The sequence below is a fragment of the Schistocerca nitens genome, chromosome 1, assembly GCF_023898315.1.
Source record: "Schistocerca nitens isolate TAMUIC-IGC-003100 chromosome 1, iqSchNite1.1, whole genome shotgun sequence".
In the NCBI taxonomy this organism is placed as follows: domain Eukaryota; kingdom Metazoa; phylum Arthropoda; class Insecta; order Orthoptera; family Acrididae; genus Schistocerca; species Schistocerca nitens.
Genome location: NC_064614.1, coordinates 953,683,033 through 953,702,631, shown reverse-complemented (window position 1 = coordinate 953,702,631; position 19,599 = coordinate 953,683,033). Strand labels below are relative to the sequence as shown.

The 19,599-nt window shown below is 37.6% G+C and overlaps 1 protein-coding gene across 1 annotated transcript in view; it reads right to left on the bottom strand.

The window, feature by feature from the left end:
- LOC126194693 (U2 snRNP-associated SURP motif-containing protein) overlaps positions 1-19,599 on the bottom strand; it is a 183,575-nt gene that overhangs the window by 38,806 nt on the left and 125,170 nt on the right. The window contains exons 16-18 of the mRNA XM_049932917.1: positions 17,014-17,203; positions 11,055-11,247; positions 1,069-1,363 (exon numbers count right to left, since the gene is read on the bottom strand). Coding sequence (XP_049788874.1) covers positions 1,069-1,363; positions 11,055-11,247; positions 17,014-17,203 — 678 coding nt within the window. The remainder of the gene's footprint in view (positions 1-1,068; positions 1,364-11,054; positions 11,248-17,013; positions 17,204-19,599) is intronic.

Genomic DNA, 19,599 nt, shown 5'->3' with positions numbered 1-19,599 from the left:
ACTTTTGTTTCATTTACACTTGACCAACAGAGTAGATGGAACATCACTCAGTATCTTAGTTTACCAATATTATGAAAAGGAAAGTTGCTAGTCACCACACAGCGGACATGCTGAGTCGCAAATAGGCACAACAAAAAGACTGTCTTTTCGTTGTACCTAATTGCGACTCAGCGTCTCCACTATATAGTTTGTAGCAACTTTCCTTTTCACAGTATCTTAATTTACCATAGACATAACTATCCTACGGATAACTTAACACTTCAGATAAAAAAAAAAATATTTCTGACCAATGCATCTTTCATTTTTTAATCTTTTATCTAAAACCTTTTCCTCTTATAAAATCAAATACATAGAATTTTCCACAGAAAAAAAAAAATATTGTTCATTTTTTACATCATCTTCAAACTAATGTATCCTTTACTTGTATAATGAGATAGTCAAATCCAAGTGAATTCACTGTTAATTGCTATTTATAAGCACCTCCAACTGACATTTCCACAAAGAAAATCATGAATCCTAAGATGAATGTTTTCCAATACTGTGCTTCCGAAATCTGTATTGTTCACTGCTAAAATGACCATATTCTAATAACAAACAATGGAAACACCTGGTAGGAATATCAACAATGTAGGAAAAGACAGGTTGCAATTTACCATAAAGAAGACACGTCAAGTTGGCAGACAAGCACAATTATAAAGTGTCTTTTAATCATGTCTGTCTGCAACTTGGCATGTCTACTTCAGGTAAGTAACAATCTATCTTTTCCTACCTTGTTCATATTTTAAATATATCTGCTTTTACTGCTACCATCAATTTATACAATGCTTTGTGAAAGAAGCTACTTTGTGTTTCATTTGGTCCAAAAAATTCTACCACAAAATGAAATAGCTAATTATTATATTTAAGACTGTACAAACTGTTTTGTTAAAAACTTAAGCACAAGGAACGTCTTTACAACTAAAGAATGTTTTTAACTGGAAAGGCATGGAGCAAATATTTTTTCATTCTACAAGACCTAGTGATTCCAACATAAGAACTAAAAATTGTAGAAATAAAAATTTACTATACCTTGACTCGTAATTTGAATACTCTCCTTCTTGAGAATCTTCTCCACCACCAGGGCTCTCACCCTGGTCCTCACTTATTTCCTGGTGTTCTGGTGGTTCAGTCTGTTCCAGCATGTCCCACTTGCTGGTGGTCATTGCTTGAGCTTCAACCTGTTCAGGATCAACTGTTTCCCAGCGAGATGGTACAAATCCTGCAGGCATGTTTGGTTTATCTTGTTTCATTGAATTAATTGAAGGATGTGTATCAAACTGTCCAATATCCTCTTCCATGGGCTGACCATCAATATCATCATCCACTGAAAAAAGGTTTAAGAAACCATATTACTCGCAGAAAAAAAAGTTTGATTTCCATTGATAACTAGTTAATTAACGAAATTTAGTTATCTTATAGATGATGTGAACATGGGGGTTTTCTGAGCCCCTCACCTCTCTCACTACTGATGCCATTGTGGGGTTTCTGTTACAACAGATATTTCTATTCTTATACAATTGATATTAATTCTGACATTAATATGAGACACTGTTTAAAGATTTTTCTTGACTTTTGCCAGCACGAGTTACTGTCACTGTCACTGTCAATGTGAACAATGTGTTTCAAATGTGAACACCAGTCACTCCTGCTGGCCAAACTTCAGGAAGAGAGTTAAACAAACAATGGCAGAGGAGCTCAAGACAGAAGCCAAAAGACAGTATGTCATAAGCAGCCACAAAAGCCTCAAGAATTTTGTATAAATAAGAGACTCTCCTTCCTAGTTTTGATGTTAAAATCATATCGAGAGACTGTCCATCTGTTTTCATGAACGTGTTTATCGATAGTATGTTCAAACATCTTCATAAACAAATGGTAACGTCAGATTAACAAGTGTCTCCATACTCCAGAATGATTTTTTCACTCTGCAGTGGAGTTGTGCACTTCTTTTGAAAATTCCTGGCAGATTAGAACTCTGTCCCAAGGCACACTGCTTTAATCTACCAGGAAGTTTCTCAATACCGTCTACTAACAACTATTTACAATCACAATTTTGAAATAAAGTGATAAGTTTGGTAGTGGAAATTGAAACAGTAAACGAGTGGAAGAAACTCTTATTAATAAAAATATATACCATTTAATTCTGTACATAATGAGAGTAACACCACATTCATAAAGAGGTGTGGCCTAAAGAGCTCTCTGAATAAAGTTTTTGACAGCTTATTCAGTAAGTGTATTTTGTCCCTAAGGCTGATCAAAAGCTAAGAAGATTAGCAATTTGATAATATATCTGATGAACATGACGAATCATAAGTTTACAGTGTTTACTCTCTTAATTTTCTTTTCTTTTTTCTTTTTTTTTTTAAATTGCTGGGGTTGCCACTTGAAACTAATTTCTACCGAACAGCATACAGTAATCAACCATCAATTTGGTTATGTATTTAATATTGTATTTTCCTAGGTTCCCTGTTTGATTAATTTTGAAGCACAGTAGAAGTGTATCAATCATGACCACACTCGTCCTGAGATAAAAAGTTTCTTTCAGTATCTAGATAATGACAGAGGCAGAACTATAGGCTATTTTTCTATGTTAAAAGTATGGTTTGGATTGCTATTATTCTGAGTAATTATAACATCCAAATAGCATTTTTGGTCAATATTGTCACAAAATATCTGTTACTTTTATGTAATTAAAGCTTAAAAATCATGAAATTTCAAGATTTGGTAACATAATCAAAAACACAGTATGGTGACATCACAGGCTAGCAGAAAGACAAAAGATACACATGTGTTAAATGGTGCTAGCCAAAGTTAATAGGTTTTTTCTGTACTTTTTCTGCAAACGGTTCAGCTACTTAGTGATGAAAAGTGTAGTTACAACTTTTAAGTAACAATGGAAAGAAATTTTGTGAACAACGATAGAGGAAAACTTCAAAAAGTTGATGCGTTTACACTCACCCATTTAGAGTGCGGTACGTGCAAGGATGGGCATTATTTTCTCTGCTCCATGCAACTGCATTAAACTTGCTCAAAGTGGGTCCACATCTTATATCTAGATTGTTGAGTATCAGATTCATGTGAAATACATTTTCAGAAACTATGATGAGCTTAACCTGTAAAACGTACCCACGTCCATTGTCACTGCAGACGTGAAAGATGACCCAAAACACAGTAAAATTCTTGGCAAATCTTAGTACTGACTTCCTCGTATGCAATACCGTCAGCAGAGGTAACAGTGTGGGTCAGTTCTGTGGTGCAACAGGTAAAGTGTATGACTGGGTCACAAGATTCCAAGTATGAATCCCGATGACATCATCATAAGTTTTTAAAAGTTGCAAGGTCGTAACATTTAAAAGTGTTACATGAAATATGATAATAGTTTTGGCAAGAACTCACTGTGGCAGTTGTTTGTATGGTTTTTCATTAATTTTAGTGGAGAAACGGACAACTGAGGATAAATGAATTTGTGTACACACGAATGCCAACAGTATAAAAAGGTGTAGGGGAATGAGGTTTTGTATGTCAAAATAGATAAAGCATTTGCAAAATGCAGGTAACATAAATGTAAGGGGTGGGAAGTTAGTGAGTTGAAACTGATGGTAATGTCTGAAGCATACTTTCTTCATCTTTATGTACGGCAACGAAACTTTAAAACAACAATGATGCCAGTCGGACAGTATGAAAGTAAAACAGGATCGTTTCCAATAAAGTAAAAAGTGTGTGGCCACATTAGAAAGCTTCTTAAAGGTGATGTGAGTTAACAGTGATTGTAAATGTAAGTGCATGCAAATGGCAGGAAAAACTCAACAGTACTGAGTTTCTGATCAGTTTTGCGAAGTTTTGCAACTTAGTTTTCTTAATGAGAGGACTGTTGAGTCATTTACAAATAAGTTAAAATTTTTGTTTGGGTTGGATTTGAACAAGTGACCAACAGGTAATGTTTATAATTTGTCACAATCCATTGCTCTACCAGGACGGTTACTGAAGCTTTCATGTAATATTGGATGTAACTCAACAGTCAGTTCTCCCAATTTTCACTTGAGTGTAATTTCAGTGAGCTATGCTGGATAGTTGTGTTAGAATATCGGGCAATGCAAGAATGTGCTGCCACGTGTAGCAGCGATATACATGTGAAACAAAGACTTAAGCTAATGAGACTGTTGATGAGGTATTTGACAGAAATAACTGAATTGACAGAAGTCGATATACATTGATTTGGAATTGCTATGCTGTTGCTATCAATTTTAGCTGGCCACAATCATGTTGTTTATTGTTTCTTATGTATCATCTGATAGGATGATTTCAATCTGAGTTACACAACATTTCAGCAGTCCAGAACGAGATTTTCAATCTGCAGCGAAGTGTGCGCTGATATGAAACTTCCTGGCAGTTTAAAACTGTGTGCCGGACCGAGACTCGAACTCAGGACCTGTTCACAGGAGAGCTTCTGTAAAGTTTGGAAGGTAGGAGACGAGGTACTGGCAGAAGTAAAACTGTGAGGACGGGGTGTGAATCGTGCTTAGATAGCTCAGTTGGTAGAGCACTTGCCCGTGAAAGGCTAAGGGCCAGAGTCCGAGTCTCGGTCTGGCACACAGTTTTAATCTGCCAGGAAGTTTCATTTCAGCAGTCATTAACTCTGTGTGTTGCTTCTGGTTTTATAGATATGGTTGCCTCAAACACAATGTTATCTGCTAATTACTGTTGTGGTAGCGACCAGAGACCAATAAATGCTTGTCAGTGTAATCTCATAATCAATTCCGCTCGCACCGTGATTATGTCAAATCTGAAAGACTTTCTCGAAAGCTCACGTTGAAATTTGGCTTGTTTCGTTTTTACTGTTTCATTGTTTATATGTGAATTGAGGGTTGCAAGTCTGTGAAAACACATTACGCAGCAGAGCAAGATGCGAGCTAAGGTTTATACGCCACAGATTCCCAAACAGTGTTCTGCAAATTTTGCAACTGCCACATTGGGTGTGAGTAGAAGGATAATATCAAAAAACATATTAAATCAGAGAAGCATTCTGCCCACCATTAAGTAAATGTGGCTGTTGCTTTTCACAAGAGGCAATCATTGATTGTTGATTGCTTAAGCAGAGCCGAAAGAAGAAAGCAGGATAAAGACGTTTTTGGGGAAAACTGGTGAGGCATTTTTGAAAGCCAATATTCCAATGGAGAAGTTGGAAAATGCTGCCTTACAATCGTGGATTTCTGAATTCTCCAACGAAGATCTGCTATCTGGGAATACACAGCATGAGAAATATTTAACAGATAAGCAATTTATTTTTGTGACTTCAGATTGTGGTGTACAATAGAAATAAGGGAAACAAGCGACCCCTCAGATCTGGCGCGTTAAGTCTTGCATGAAAAATACTTGAGTTTTGTGTACAATGTGAGTATGTCATTATTCGCAGACCTTAGGTAGTGAATAAAACAGCAGATTCAAGTCTTGTGGTTGTTGTAGTCTTAAATTCAAGCAGAATTATCAAAATGACATGTATACTTCCAGAATGTGAGGTTTTTGCAAGTAAATAGGCTGTATTGTGTTTCTTTGGCAACATCTGTTATATAGTGATAACTGATTTAGTGAGCTCTGTTTCAAAATAAGCTGCAATAAAAATGAGAAAATCATAAAACAGATACTTTAGTACTCCTTGTTTGCTATGCTACTTTTTTTCATTTACAATTTTCCGTGTAAAATTTAAGAACTAATGTTGAAAGTTAAGTTTCACAGTGCACAGTAAAAACACATACTCCGGGCGTTGGCACATCCTATTAGTTGCTGTATTTGTAAAAAGAGGTGGTTTAGTTTTTCATTTATCAAAATGTTTACTGCATTGTACGATTTTTATTTCATGTCTGACATAATTTGTATAAGTGTGTTTTAGTGTGTGATATAGCATCTTAAGTATGGTGCTCACTGTGTTGTAGTTGCTGTAATAAATTGATTACATGTTATTTTATCGTTATGGGTCTATCTTGTCTTATAGGTCCTGCCAAACTTTGTGCAAAGTCATATGCTAATGACCACTTACAATTCACTTCAAGAGACCGTCATTGTATTCACTTTCACATTTATAGGCCAAGATACACCAGTAACAATAAAATTTTCATGTGTTTAAATACAGTAATCACCTCCATGATGCAGCAGTTCACACAGGTCTACAGCATCATACTTAAAATGCCATAGTGCACTAAGAAAACTTGCTTGACGAAATTACTTGCTGTAACATGCTGTGCAAAAAATAATACGCACTGTTACATGTAATAAAACCATGTCAAGTTCCAACAATCATTTTATACTCAATAGAATGAACTCGTAAAAAAGCAGACCTACTAATCTAACTTAACTGCCCAAATTAACTTCCAGCCTACGTCAGACTATGATATTTATTTTGTGATTTGTGTTTCATGATAGAAAAAAAACTATCGGTTCTAGAAATTGCCCTGACCACAAAAAATGCACAAGTGGAGCTCTAACTAGGAGAAAAATAAACATCTTGTGTGACAAAACAACAGACAGGATGGAACGCTTTGTTGTCATTGTCCTGTTTCAAGAGCCGGTCTTTGAAGACTGCAAGCTATTCCCTACTTCAGTGAAAGTCCTACATACAGTTAATGCAAGAAACTGCTCTTGAATAATATTAAGACATTAAGTGATCACGCAGTTGCGTATGAAGCTGTATGGGTATTAGTGTGTGACAGTGTTCCATACATGACTCTGTGATGCTGGACAACAGCTATGTCCGACTTAAATCAAGTAGTGAGAATGGTAAAACTGGCTTTCTTAAACACTCGGAAACACAAATATAAATATGTCCAGTTTTTAAAGTCCAACAGTGCAAATGTAAAAGAAGCCAAACTTTTTCCCATATCAGTTGTGACTCTTAGGAAGAGCTGGTTTTGAAGCTGTGTCTTATTTGGAAAATTACTTTCATGAGAGTGTCAGTTTTTTTCAGTTGCCAAATATGAAAGACACTTGCAACAGTGGTGTGAATTTTTCAAAAAAATTGACGGAGACATGAAAAAAAATTCACACACACACTTGATGTTTCTTAAGGATCATGCCAAGCCACTTATGGATCTGCTAAAATGACTCAAGCAGTCAAAATATCCCATATGTCACATGCTGTATCCTACATTAAGCAATCTGGATTTAAAGTCTGCAGACATGTGTGAAGGACAATACTCTGATTCGACAAAAAATGCGTTGCAAACTGCTTTGGAGCAAGCTGCTTGTAAGGACATCTTTTTTAAAGCAGTTCATGCTGCCAAAATCAAGCTTGCAGCATTCAGAAGCAGGGATCCTAATTGTAAGGAATTTGAGGCTTTGGCAAGGGCATTTTATCCAAGAAATGTCATTCTGAATAGTGCTAAAGATCCTCAAATTGAGACACTTGTAAGTTCCACAACAGTAGCAACAAACACTGTGTCTCGTGGGTATGCATGTTTCAAAGTACTTGTTGGGAAGGAGCTGAAGGAAAGCAATAGAGTTGATGATGTGATTAATGCTTTTAGGGTCATGTGGACAGAAAGTGAATATGAAATGTTTGCCAAACATTGTTTGGATTTATTGTGGACACCCACAAACAATGTTAATAGTGAGGGAATTGTGTCTCATTATAATACCACTGTAACCTATAGGAGATGTAATCTAAAAGAAAGTAGTGCAGAAATTTGTACACTCCTGTCTTTTGAGGAACAGAATTTGGCATAACCGTACTGGTATTACTGCTGAAATTTGTACTCTATAAGCAATAAAAATACACATTTTAAAAATTCTGTTGTAAAATACCAGTTTTCTTTCATTTCTCCAACACATTAACTGTACAGTAGTATTAAATGAGACATTTGCCAAGAATAGGATGTAACAGTGAGAAATCAGATTATTTTATTGGTCTAATTGTTGCCAAAAACTGTATGTTAATTTGTCCCAAATAGATGCAAATCTGGCTAAAAAAAAAGACACTAATTTCATAAAAAAATATAGGCTACAAATTACATTCCCTAATTATTCTTAATATCTATGATGGAAAAGGCCACAAAATGAGTTACTTAAAATTCAGGTTCATCAAACCAGTATTTAATACAGTCTGCTGTCTGATCTGCAGTACTGTCAGCCTGGAAGACACAAACCCCTAATGGTAACAATCATATGACACTGCACCAGTTAACATAAAGTGGTTTTGCAGACACTAATGACCATATTTACTTTACTCTTCTTCAGCTCTATCTCCTCTCTGGATTCTACTCAACAATCTATCACAACCTACCTCAAGACGTGTGTGTGTGTGTGTGTGTGTGTGTGTGTGTGTGTGTGTGCGTGTGTGTGTGTGTGTGTGTGTGTGTGTGTAGGGGCAGTCACCCCCCCCCCCCCTCCATCTTTGATTTCCATTTATGTAAGGTCAGCCAACACAATGTCCATCCATCTTGCTGTTGGATAGCCTTTCCTTCTGTTAGAATACAATCTTCATTTACTTTTCTGTTGTATAATTTTCTGTATTTAATGATTACATCTTATTCTCCAATCCTCCGCCTCACCCAAATGACCATAGATCTTTCATTAAAATACTCTTAGGTCGTTTATGTCAGTTTCTGTCACTGTTCACATTTTTTTACTCAAACGTAGCAACTAGTAATACAAGGAAAAAATGTATTTTAATTCTGTTGTTCTTGTAATTAGATAATTCTTAAACACCTGTTAGTTCACCACACAGGCTCTATTCCTATTTGGACCCTTCTTTAATACATTGTTTCATGTTAACACCATTGGCTAAAAGGTCACCTCAATAATTCAAGCAGCTGACATCAAAATCTTTAGCTAGAGACTTTACGAACACGTGGTGTTCATATGGCCTTAGAATTTGATATTATCATATATTTTGTCTTCTTTCATTTATAGTGAGTCCAATATCTGCACCTTCTGTTTCCATTATTTGATATATTTCTTTAAGAGTTTTTGTAACTCTTGCCACAATTGCAATATCATCTCCATATGCAGATATCTTACTGAATTTCATCATTATGCATGTTGCACCTCTATTGTGTATGTTCTTTTTTTTATCAGACTAGATGGTGTTAAGTTTAATGGGATTGCAGAATGACCATCATCCTGTTTCAGTCAAAATGAGAAGATAGACCATTAGCTTATTTTGTTTTTTATGTTTACTGTTGTCTTTGTTCTGAATATTTCTCTGCTATGCTGTTCTGCATGTAATGACAGTACACTAGAGTTGCTTTTTTTATAGTTTTTTTTAAATTTATTGTTACTAGTTTCAAGCAAGGCTCATTTTCAAGTGGTATGCAATGACACTGTATGTGTTACTCTGAAAAATAGCATTTACTATAGTATTGTGTCCAGCTTGAAAATGAGCCATGCTCAAAACCAATAGTAACAAATAAAAAAGCAGCTCTGGAGGATTATCATTACAATGTATTTTACTATCTATGCATCCTTCAGTGCTAAATAATCTTTATTTGGGAAGTTTCTTGTGGTGGTCATTTTTGCAGCAGCTTTACACTAAATTGCAGTAGTTTGCAAGAAAAATACACTTTGCAAGCTGCTCTTTAATATTTTAACTTTATTGATTGGCGACTCCATGTTGTCTTGTGCACCACAACCAGATAGCAGGTATACTTGAAAAAAGAGACAGCATTGGTCGTATATTTTTTACTATTGCAAAATCGATTTTCTGTCACTGAGTGACCATCTTCAGTGCTATATTGTATAACTTAAATTGGGATGCACTGTTGTCACTAAGCTTACGGCAATCACATAGACTCTATGTGATTGCCGTAAGCTTAGTGACAACAGTGCATCCCAATTTAAGTTATACAATATAGCACTGAAGATGGTCACTCAGTGACAGAAAATCGATTTTGCAATAGTAAAAAATATACGACCAATGCTGTCTCTTTTTTCAAGTATATTTTAACTTTATTTATGCACCCAGCCGTAAACTCACCAAAACTGCATTTTGCATACTAGAAATGTTCCGTAAGTGGCCCTCTTTTCACACGATACGTGTCAAAATGGTAATCAAGTTTGTTCCACACCTTGCGTAGCAACATCCTGTCAATGGTTGTCACAGGAGCAGTGATGCATTCCATTTGCTGTTCAAGTGCTCTTTTTAATCTGTCATTTAGTGTGCAGTCTATATTTTAAAGATTTTTAGTGTGAAAATTGTTTGCTGCATCTGACTTCAATTTTTTAATATTAATTTTGTAAAATGAACTCTTTAGTTTTGTCAATTATTGTTTGATCAAAACAATAATATATTGATAAACTTTGATTTGAAAATAATCATGTTTTCAGTTTCTTTCTCCGTTTATTGAGTGTTATGGATTTTGTGTTCCTATTGTTTTTGTCATTCTTCTTTTTCATGTCTACTATAGTTCTACACATTTCTTTTTTTTAATCAGTTATCATTAGGCCCAGTGGCCATATAATTAAAAACAGTAACAATGAAAATAACAGCTGTGAAAGACTGCATTGTATGACCAAAAGAAAAAATGACATATTCTGAAAACAGAGAGTTTTGTTTTTGTTTGTGCTGATTGACTTACGGATGTGTGAGTGGAATATCTGAAGCACACTGGGAATTTCCAAATATATATTCACTTTTAAGTTTACATCATCTAAAAAGCAGTAACAAACTCTGCATGAAACGGATGGTACTTCACTCGATAAAAGGGAAGAATAAAACACTGCAAAAAGAGGAGCGATGATGTACCTAGGAAGGAAGAGGTACATCATAGGAAATTGTACAGGTATCAATCACATACATCTTTGAACAAAGATGCAGACCACCAGCAAAGAGCCAAATTAAAAGATTTTTTTAAAGCCAGCAATGAATATCTTTTTGGGCTCCCTGTCCCTTCCCTCAAACCTCTTTCTCATCATAAGAAAAATAAGTTTTGAAATTTCAAGATAAACAGACATTTTACTTCTAAGGTAATCACACTAAAAATAAAATTCATAATACAATATTTTTAATTTTTTAAGAGGAAAAATTGTACTTGGAACTCCATCAATGTCCTCTTCAATTGGTGGTGGCCTATGTTTCATAGCTTTTAGTAATGCTGCACCATCAAGAGGTACACCATCTAAGTCCTCCACTTCACCTTCACCACCGGACATAGGTTGCCCATCAATATCAGCTTCCCTTGCATTGTCCATATCATCATCCATATCACTCTCGCCCCGTTCAGACTGCAAAAATGTCAGATATTAGTTAACCACAGAATGTTGACACACCATTAAATTAAAAAAATCTGTTATTTATCAGAATATGAAACAAAGGCCAGCAACAACACATAGCAATTGGATATCTCTGCTTTCAAGAAAACTGAGCGCGGAAAAAAAAAAAGACTAGATAATTCATACAGTAGATGATGGTAAAACAAATCACATAATGTGCTGTTACAAAAACAACATAGTACGCTAGTACCATGTATAATGGGATTCAATTTCCATTGCATTTGGTTATGTACTGAAAGTAAACCAATAGTAACCATACAAAGTGAAACTATGTCAACACAAGGATGAAAAAAATGGTGCAAAATAGTGCTGAAAACATATATTTTTGTAGCATATGAGGTAAATACGTGGTCCAGTCACATTAATGTGACTACCGCTTATGTTCAACATCAACATGCAATAACCACTCACGGATGGCACCTGGCACCACTAGCAGTGGAGCGCATATAGAACATATCATGGGAACACAGAAAAAAGTGTAGTCATTGTTGTAAAGTGGAAATGGAGTGATTTAGCTGACTTCCAAAAAGGCATGATCATTGGCTTTCAGGCCAAGGGTGGAAGCATTTCCAAAATGGCTAAGTTTCTAAATTGTTTGCTTGCTGGCATGGTTCAAGTAGGAAACTAACTGTGATGCACCATGAACCATAGATGATAGGGGTGAACGGTAGCTGCAAAGATGTGTGCAGGAGAACAGAGGTGCAACTGTTGAGCAACTGACCGTCCAGATGAACCGAGGAGCTACCAACAGTCTCTCCTCAATGGCCTTTCAGCAAACAATGCTGTGTATAGGCCTTCAAAAGAGGGTGCTTGGATCTTTCACCCATGGAGACTGCTGTTCATCAGCAACGAAGGCTGGAATTTGTATGCCAACACTCAAATGGAGGTTCACTAAGTTGGGAAAAGATGGCGTTTTCAGACAAATTACATTTTATGCTTTATCGGCGTGAAACATCTGAAAGCAAACGCTCTGCAATATTTGCCAGAAGGGACCAGGGTGTAAGAGGGGCATTCTGGTCTGGAGAACATTTTTGTGTAATTCCCTGGGTGATAGAATTCTGGAAGCACAATTGATTAACACAAATCTGCATCTATCCTTGGGGATCAGCCCTCCACCCCTCCCCCACATGCAATTTGTTTTTCCTCGGCATGATGGTATCTACCAGCAGGACAATGCAATGAGTCACACAGCTTGCAGTGTACATGCATGGTTTGAAGAGCACCAGGATGAGTTTACCGTAACCTTCTGATCACCAAACTCCTCAGATATCGATTGGGCTGTTCGCGCCATGTATCCTCAACTGAGAAACCTAACGCAGCTGGACACAGCACTGGAGTCAGCACCCCTGTCAGTATCTTCCAGGGCCTCACAGACTCCCTTCCTGCATGTCTCACAGCAGTATATGCTCCAAAAGGTGCTTATTCAGGCTTTTGACAAGTGGTCACATTAATGTAACTGGACAGCATAAAATCATCAGTCCATCACACTCTTGGAAACTGAATGTACTTTTATAAGCAATGGACTAATTTGTAAGGATGATAAAGAAGATGTCAGTAAAAACTGTTATACAAAATAGGTGCACAAATAGATCTCCCCTGTGGCATTCAAGTAAAGAAGATGCCAGTAAAAACTGGAGAACTGAACTGAAGACTTTATACAGGAACTGCAAGTCATCTTTATCTCAATTTTACACATGTATTCAGGAATGTTGCTTATGCTATGAAATACTTGTTTTTATACACACTTAGATAGTTATGACATTATCATCTACTAGGCTTTGTTATCTTGTTCTTCCCTGAATATAACAACATACTAGAATGAAATTTTCATTCTGAGGTGGAGTGTGCATAGATACGAAACATTGTGACAGAGTGTAAGTGTGCACAGCACACAGTTTTAATCTGCCAGGAAGATTCATATTGTCACCAATACTTCTCTCAGATATACACTATGTGCTCAAAAGTGTCCGGACACCTGGCTGAAAATGACTTACAAGTTCGTGGCGCCCTCCATCAGTAATGCTGGAATTCAATATCGTGTCAGCTCACTCTTAGCTTTGATGACAGCTTCCACTATCGCAGGCATATGTTCATCAGGTGCTGGAAGGTTTCATGGGGAATGGCAGCCCATTCTTCACCAAGTGCTGCACTGAGGAGCAGCACTGATGTCGGTCGGTGAGGTCAGGCACAAAGTCTGCGTTCCAAAACATCCCGAAGGTGTTCTGTATGATTCAGGTCAGGACTGTGCAGGCCAGTCCATTACAGGGATGTTATTGTCGTGTAACCACTCCGCCACAGGCCGTGCTCGATCGTGTTGAAAGATGCAATCACCATCCCCAAATTGCTCTTCAACAGTGGGAAGCAAGAAGGTGCTTAAAACATCAAAGTAGGCTTGTGCTGTCATAGTGCCACACGAAACAACAAGGGGTGCAAGCCCCCTCCATGAAAAACACGACCGAGGCGTAACACCACTGCCGCCGAATTTTACTGTTGGCAGATGATGTTAACCAGGCAGTTGCCATACCCACACCTTGCCATTGGGTCACCACATTGTGTACCGTGATTCATCACTCCACACAACGTTTTTCCACTGTTCAATTGTCCATTGTTTACGCTCCTTACACCAAGCGAGGCGTCGTTTGGCATTTACTGGCGTGATGTGTGGCATATGAGCAGCCACTCGACCGTGAAATACTAGTTTTCTCACCTCCTGCCTAACTGTCATAGTACTTACAGTGGATTCTGATGCAGTTTGGAATTCTCGTGTGACGGTCTGGATAGATGTCTGCCTATTACATGTTATGAACCTGTTCAACTGTCAGTGGTCTCCGTCAGTCAACAGATGAGGTCAGCCTGTATGCTTTTGTGCTGTACGTGTCCCTTCACATTTCCACTTCACTATCACATCAAAAACAGTGGAGCTAGGGATGTTTAGGAGTGTGGAAATCTCACGTACAGATATATGACACAAGTGACACCCAATCACCTGACCACTTTCGAGGTAATTGAGTTCTGCGGAGCATCCCATTCAGCTCTCTCACGATGTCTAATGACTACTGAGGTCACTGATATGGAGTACCTGGCAGTAGGTGGCAGCACAATTCACCTAATATGAAAAACATTATGTTTTTGGGGGTGTCCGGATACTTTTGATCGTGTAGTGTAGCTACAATTTTAGATGCGCTCTTTGCAGACTTCCATCTGTTGACATATTTCTTAGTCTCAACTGATAAAAAAAGTAAAAAAAGTCAGATTGTCAACATTTATCCAATAAGAAACATTGCTACTGATCACTTTCTCATTTTTCTGCTAATTCTGTAATTGCTACATAATTGTCAGCAAGGGCTGCCTCTCACTATCATGTGGTGTTGTAACTAATGCAGCGTCATCTCTGTAACAGTTCTAATAACTGTGCCTTATCCAGGGGGCATGTCATCCACGTATCCCCCTCAGTGAATCACAGACTCCACCACCTCTGCCAACCACGACTTCCCAATGTTACCACCCTAATAAACTGAGGAAACTGTTAAAAGAGCAAGAGCAGTCGTAAGTCTGCCTTGTTTAGGTTCATGTCTACTTATAACAACAGCTCTTGCTTACTAAGGCTGTTCATCAATCATAAAACTAGGCTACATCTCTGGACTACATTCTTGTAAACTCTGCTTGCCATACTATTGTGTATTATATTTCCTTATGACAAACTTATATCCTACTACTATTTTGTTCTGAAAACTCCAGACGGGTTGTACTAACGAATTTTGCTTGCCACCACAGTGTATGTTACACTTTCTTACAATGAACTTCCAGTACAATTGCAAAGATTAACATTGGTAGTTTTATGCTTTTACTAAGGGCCATGTCCTACACTGCACTTGGATTGCATTTGGCAATTTCACATTGTTCGAGGGTAAGTCAATTATTATCTGCAATTTAGTTGTATTTTCGTAGTACTGTCGTTTTACTTTGATGACACATGTTTTACTTATTTTTTGTTATGTCTTTGCAATTTTCAAGCTGCTAGGTTAGTTTCATTATCGCTTCCGTGTTGTTAATCATGGCTGCTCTGCTGTCTATTTGCACCAGAGAAGAGCAACGTTCAATGATCTGTTTTTTTGTGGTCAAAAGACATATCGGGCCGAAATTCATTGAAGACTTTTGGTACAGTACGGAAACAGTGTTTTGCCACAATGGAGCGTCCACAAATGGATTGAAAAATTCCGAAATGGTTGCACTAGTATTACGCATGATGAAGGAGCCGGATGACCATTTACCGCCACAAATGTAGAAACCATTGAGCCTTCATGTGAAATGATTCTCTTAGACAGACAACTACTATGGATGAAGAGGCACATCATCTGAAAATTAGTCATTGTTCTGCCTACAAAATCATCCACAACAAACTTGGGTTTCATAAAGTTTGTGCAAGATGGGTCCAAAACAACTCACACAGTTGCATAAACAAACGCGCTTGGACATCTGCAAAAAACATTTGGATCGCTATGGTAACAAAGGGGACAACTTCTTAGACAGGATCATTACTGGTGATGAAACATGGATCAATCATTACGAGCCGCAGAGTAAACGGCAGAGTATGGAACAGAAACGTCCAAATTCACAGTGCAAGAAAAAGGTTGAGATCCAACCACCCGCAGGAAAGCTGATGGTTACGGATTTTGGGAGGCACAAGGTCCAGTACTGAACATTTTGGGGAAAGGGGCACAACAATAAACAGTGTATGTTACAATGTGATGCTTACTGCCAGGCTAAAGTCTGCAATTCGAAGCAAATGCCGAGGACTGCTGCCAAAAGGTGTTGTGTTGTTGCACAACAATGCCCGTCTGCATACCGCTGCCCACACTGCTGAAATGCTCCAGAAACTCAAATTTGAAGTACTGGATAATCCTCCATGTAGTCCTGATCTTAGCCCTTCTGACTATCACTTGTTTGGTCCACTCAAATAAGCATTAAGAGGCCATCGATTTGCCTCCGACGAAGCAGTGAAAGACGCGGTACATTCCTGGCTCACAGCTCAACCGAGAACCTTCTTTCATGAGGGTATCAGGAAGCTCATACAATGATGGACCAAGTGCATTGAAAAGCAAGGAGACTACGTTGAAAAATGATGTTCTTGTAAGTTTCCTACTTGATTACAAAAAGATTTTATAACTACTTTGAGGGTAATAATTGACTTACCCTCGTATTATTTCTGTTTCACTATCATTGTTTTTGTTAAATAAATGCCGTTCCTTCATAGCATATGTTATGTGGAACTAAAATATTGTAGCTTTTTGGAGCCTGTCTCTACAGCACTTATTTCATCAGCATACAGTGTGGATGAAAATGAAATTCTGATCTGACATGGACAAATGACATAATAGTTGCCATCTTTTGTAAAATTTAACACGCTTGATTCTTATTGGGCAAAAACTACAAAAGAATATTTGGAATGCTTTTGTGTATTAGCTGACTATGGTCAATAATTTTCTCAACAGAAATCCTGTGTGTGTCATGACAATATATCACTTAACAAATTAAATTTACACAAGCACATAGCCAGGTGATACTTTCAACAAACTAATTATGCCAAACTACACAACATATATTTGCTATACTAAAAAAAACGGAGAGAGAGAGAGACAGAGAGAGAGAGAGAGAGAGAGAGAGAGAGAGAGAGAGAGAGAGAGAGAGATAAGTAGATCACAAATACAGGGCACTTACTGTGTTTGAAATTCCAAGAAAAACATTCTGTAATCTAATGAGAAAGTCCTTAGGATACACAGCCCATTCTTCCCAAGCTCTGAACATCTGCATGACACGAACTTTAAATCCTTCAGCTTTCAGTCTACTGTCCAAGTTAACATATGCTGCATGAACATCTTGAAAGATCTGAAGCAGCCTGCTTTCCAATCTGAATTAAAATTCAAATAAGCAAGTACATATAATACAAATTACATCAAATAACAAAATTTAGCAAGAAAATTAAATGTTAATACAAATAATGAAAATTTATTCAAAAAACCTTCCTCAGTCTTCACTCCACCAATGACCTACAGTAAAAAGCTGCTAGAAGAGGAGCACGTTCTTTGGCATACGACGACGAGCATTCAATAAAAAATGCAACTCATTGTTTTTCTTGGCCAATTTCAATTGAAAAAATGAGGAATTTGTTGTGGGACACCATGAAATATTCTCGTTTCAGTCCCTACAGTTTCATAAGGTTCCAATAGATGGAAGTGCTATAATGTAGCCTACAAGATGGCATCTGTAACGGAGGTATCTTTCAGGCAAGAGAGCTGTCTTTTGATGGAAAACCAGAACATTTCAAATATTAATAGGTGCTTGTACAATGCCTATGGAGACCTGGTAGTGAACAAAAGCACGGTGAGTCATTAGGCAAGGTGTCTGCCGACACTGCAACAACCTCGTGCAAACCTGTCCGATCTCTTAAGTACCAGCTGGCCGCACACAGCTGGGACTCCTGCAATGTCGGAACGTGCTTTGGGGTACTCTAAGGTGTGTGCCCACTGGGTTGCTCACCGCCAAACAGAAGACCATAAAGTGTGGAATTGCTTGCGCATTATGAGGCTGATAGAGACAATTTGTTGTTGAACATTGTCACAGACAATGAAACATGTCTTCATCACTTTGAACTGGAAACAAAACGGCAATCCATGAAGTGGCACCACACTACCTCTCCCCCAAAGAAAAATTAAAAGCCGCACCCGCAGTAATGGTCTTCTGGGATTCTGAAGCTATTATTCTGCTCGATATCCGCGTCCACCATGCAATGATCAATTCTGAAATGTATTGTGGTACCCACAGGAAATCTGCATGTTGGTTGCCACAAAAATGCAAACGAACTTCTCTTTCTCCGAGACAAAGCAAGGCCTCGAAACAAGTCTGCACACCCGAGAGGAGCCACAGAACTTCACTGGACTATTCTTTCTCATCCACCCTACAGCTTGCAATTCACCTCTTCCGACTTCCATCTCTTTGGCCCAATGAAGAATGTACCCCACAGGAAGCAGTATGTGGATGATGGAGAGCCCATTGCTGCAGAAAGACATTGGCTCTGATGTTGAACACTAGAGTGGTACCATGCAGGCATACAGGCACTCCCAATAAGGCAGCGTAAGGCTTTCACACTGAATGGAGATTTTGTTGAAAGACAGGGTTTTGTAGCCACAAGAGTGAGGAATAATATAGTGTATTTTAATCTTGAGTAAAACCAACATGCTTACAGAAAAAATTTGTTGCATTAGTTATTGAATGCCCCTCATATATACTTTGACACACATAAAAAAACAAGCGAGTATGCATAATATAAAATTTACACAAAATCATTCATTTAACATTTTTTCCAGATACTCTCCTCAGTGATCGCAATACATCAGAAAAGCCTGCTTTATATGTTAAAATAATGGAAATGCTATGAGAAATATTTTACTGAATTTTCAGTCTTTCCAGTTTTACATTATTTTTGCCTGTCATTTTAAGTCCTTTTTGGGCCTGTTAAGATGCTTTTTAGGCTGTTTTCTGTCGCTGCATATTTGTATGGTTGTAAGTTACCCACTACATAGAGACAGTGCATCATAAAGTTTTATTGGTGAAAAAATGCTGACAAAAATGTAGTTTGATGACCTCGGAAGCCTTGTGATGATCCTAGAACCATTGTCGTGTGTTCACTGTATCAGTTAAAACTACATTTACACATGAGAATGGATATTATGTGCGTAGGTATGGTAACTTTGAACCTCTGTATCTCGGTAATGGATAATGATTTATAACAAAGTTTCAATCTTCCATGAGAATATCATCTTAAGAATGTATGGTAAAAAAATTCTATGGTTTCCTATACAAAGAAATTACGGAAGTGGTCATTCCCACAGATGATACTTTTCATACACTGAAAAAAATTGTTTCTTTGGAACTTTCTCACGGACCACTCATGTAGTACGAAAGAACCAACTGATTTGCTCACTATGTCTGGGCTGGAGGATACACGTAATGTTTAAATTTTGACCTTATAATGTAGGATTTGTACAGTGTGACTGTTCTTCCAATAAGAATACAAATGGTTGCTAGACCAATGGCTATCCAAAACACTTCACTGCTTATCTCTGTGATCAATGGAACTCAAGACATGAGCTATGAAAAATTGCATTTTTGTCCACGGCTTTCTGGCACATAACTGTACTTTGCACAGACTCATCACACAGGTCTCTGAAATTGACATGAACTGCAAAATGAAATCTCTGCCTTTAATCAAGTCCTCTGGGTTTTGTTTATTGCTAGGGAATATTT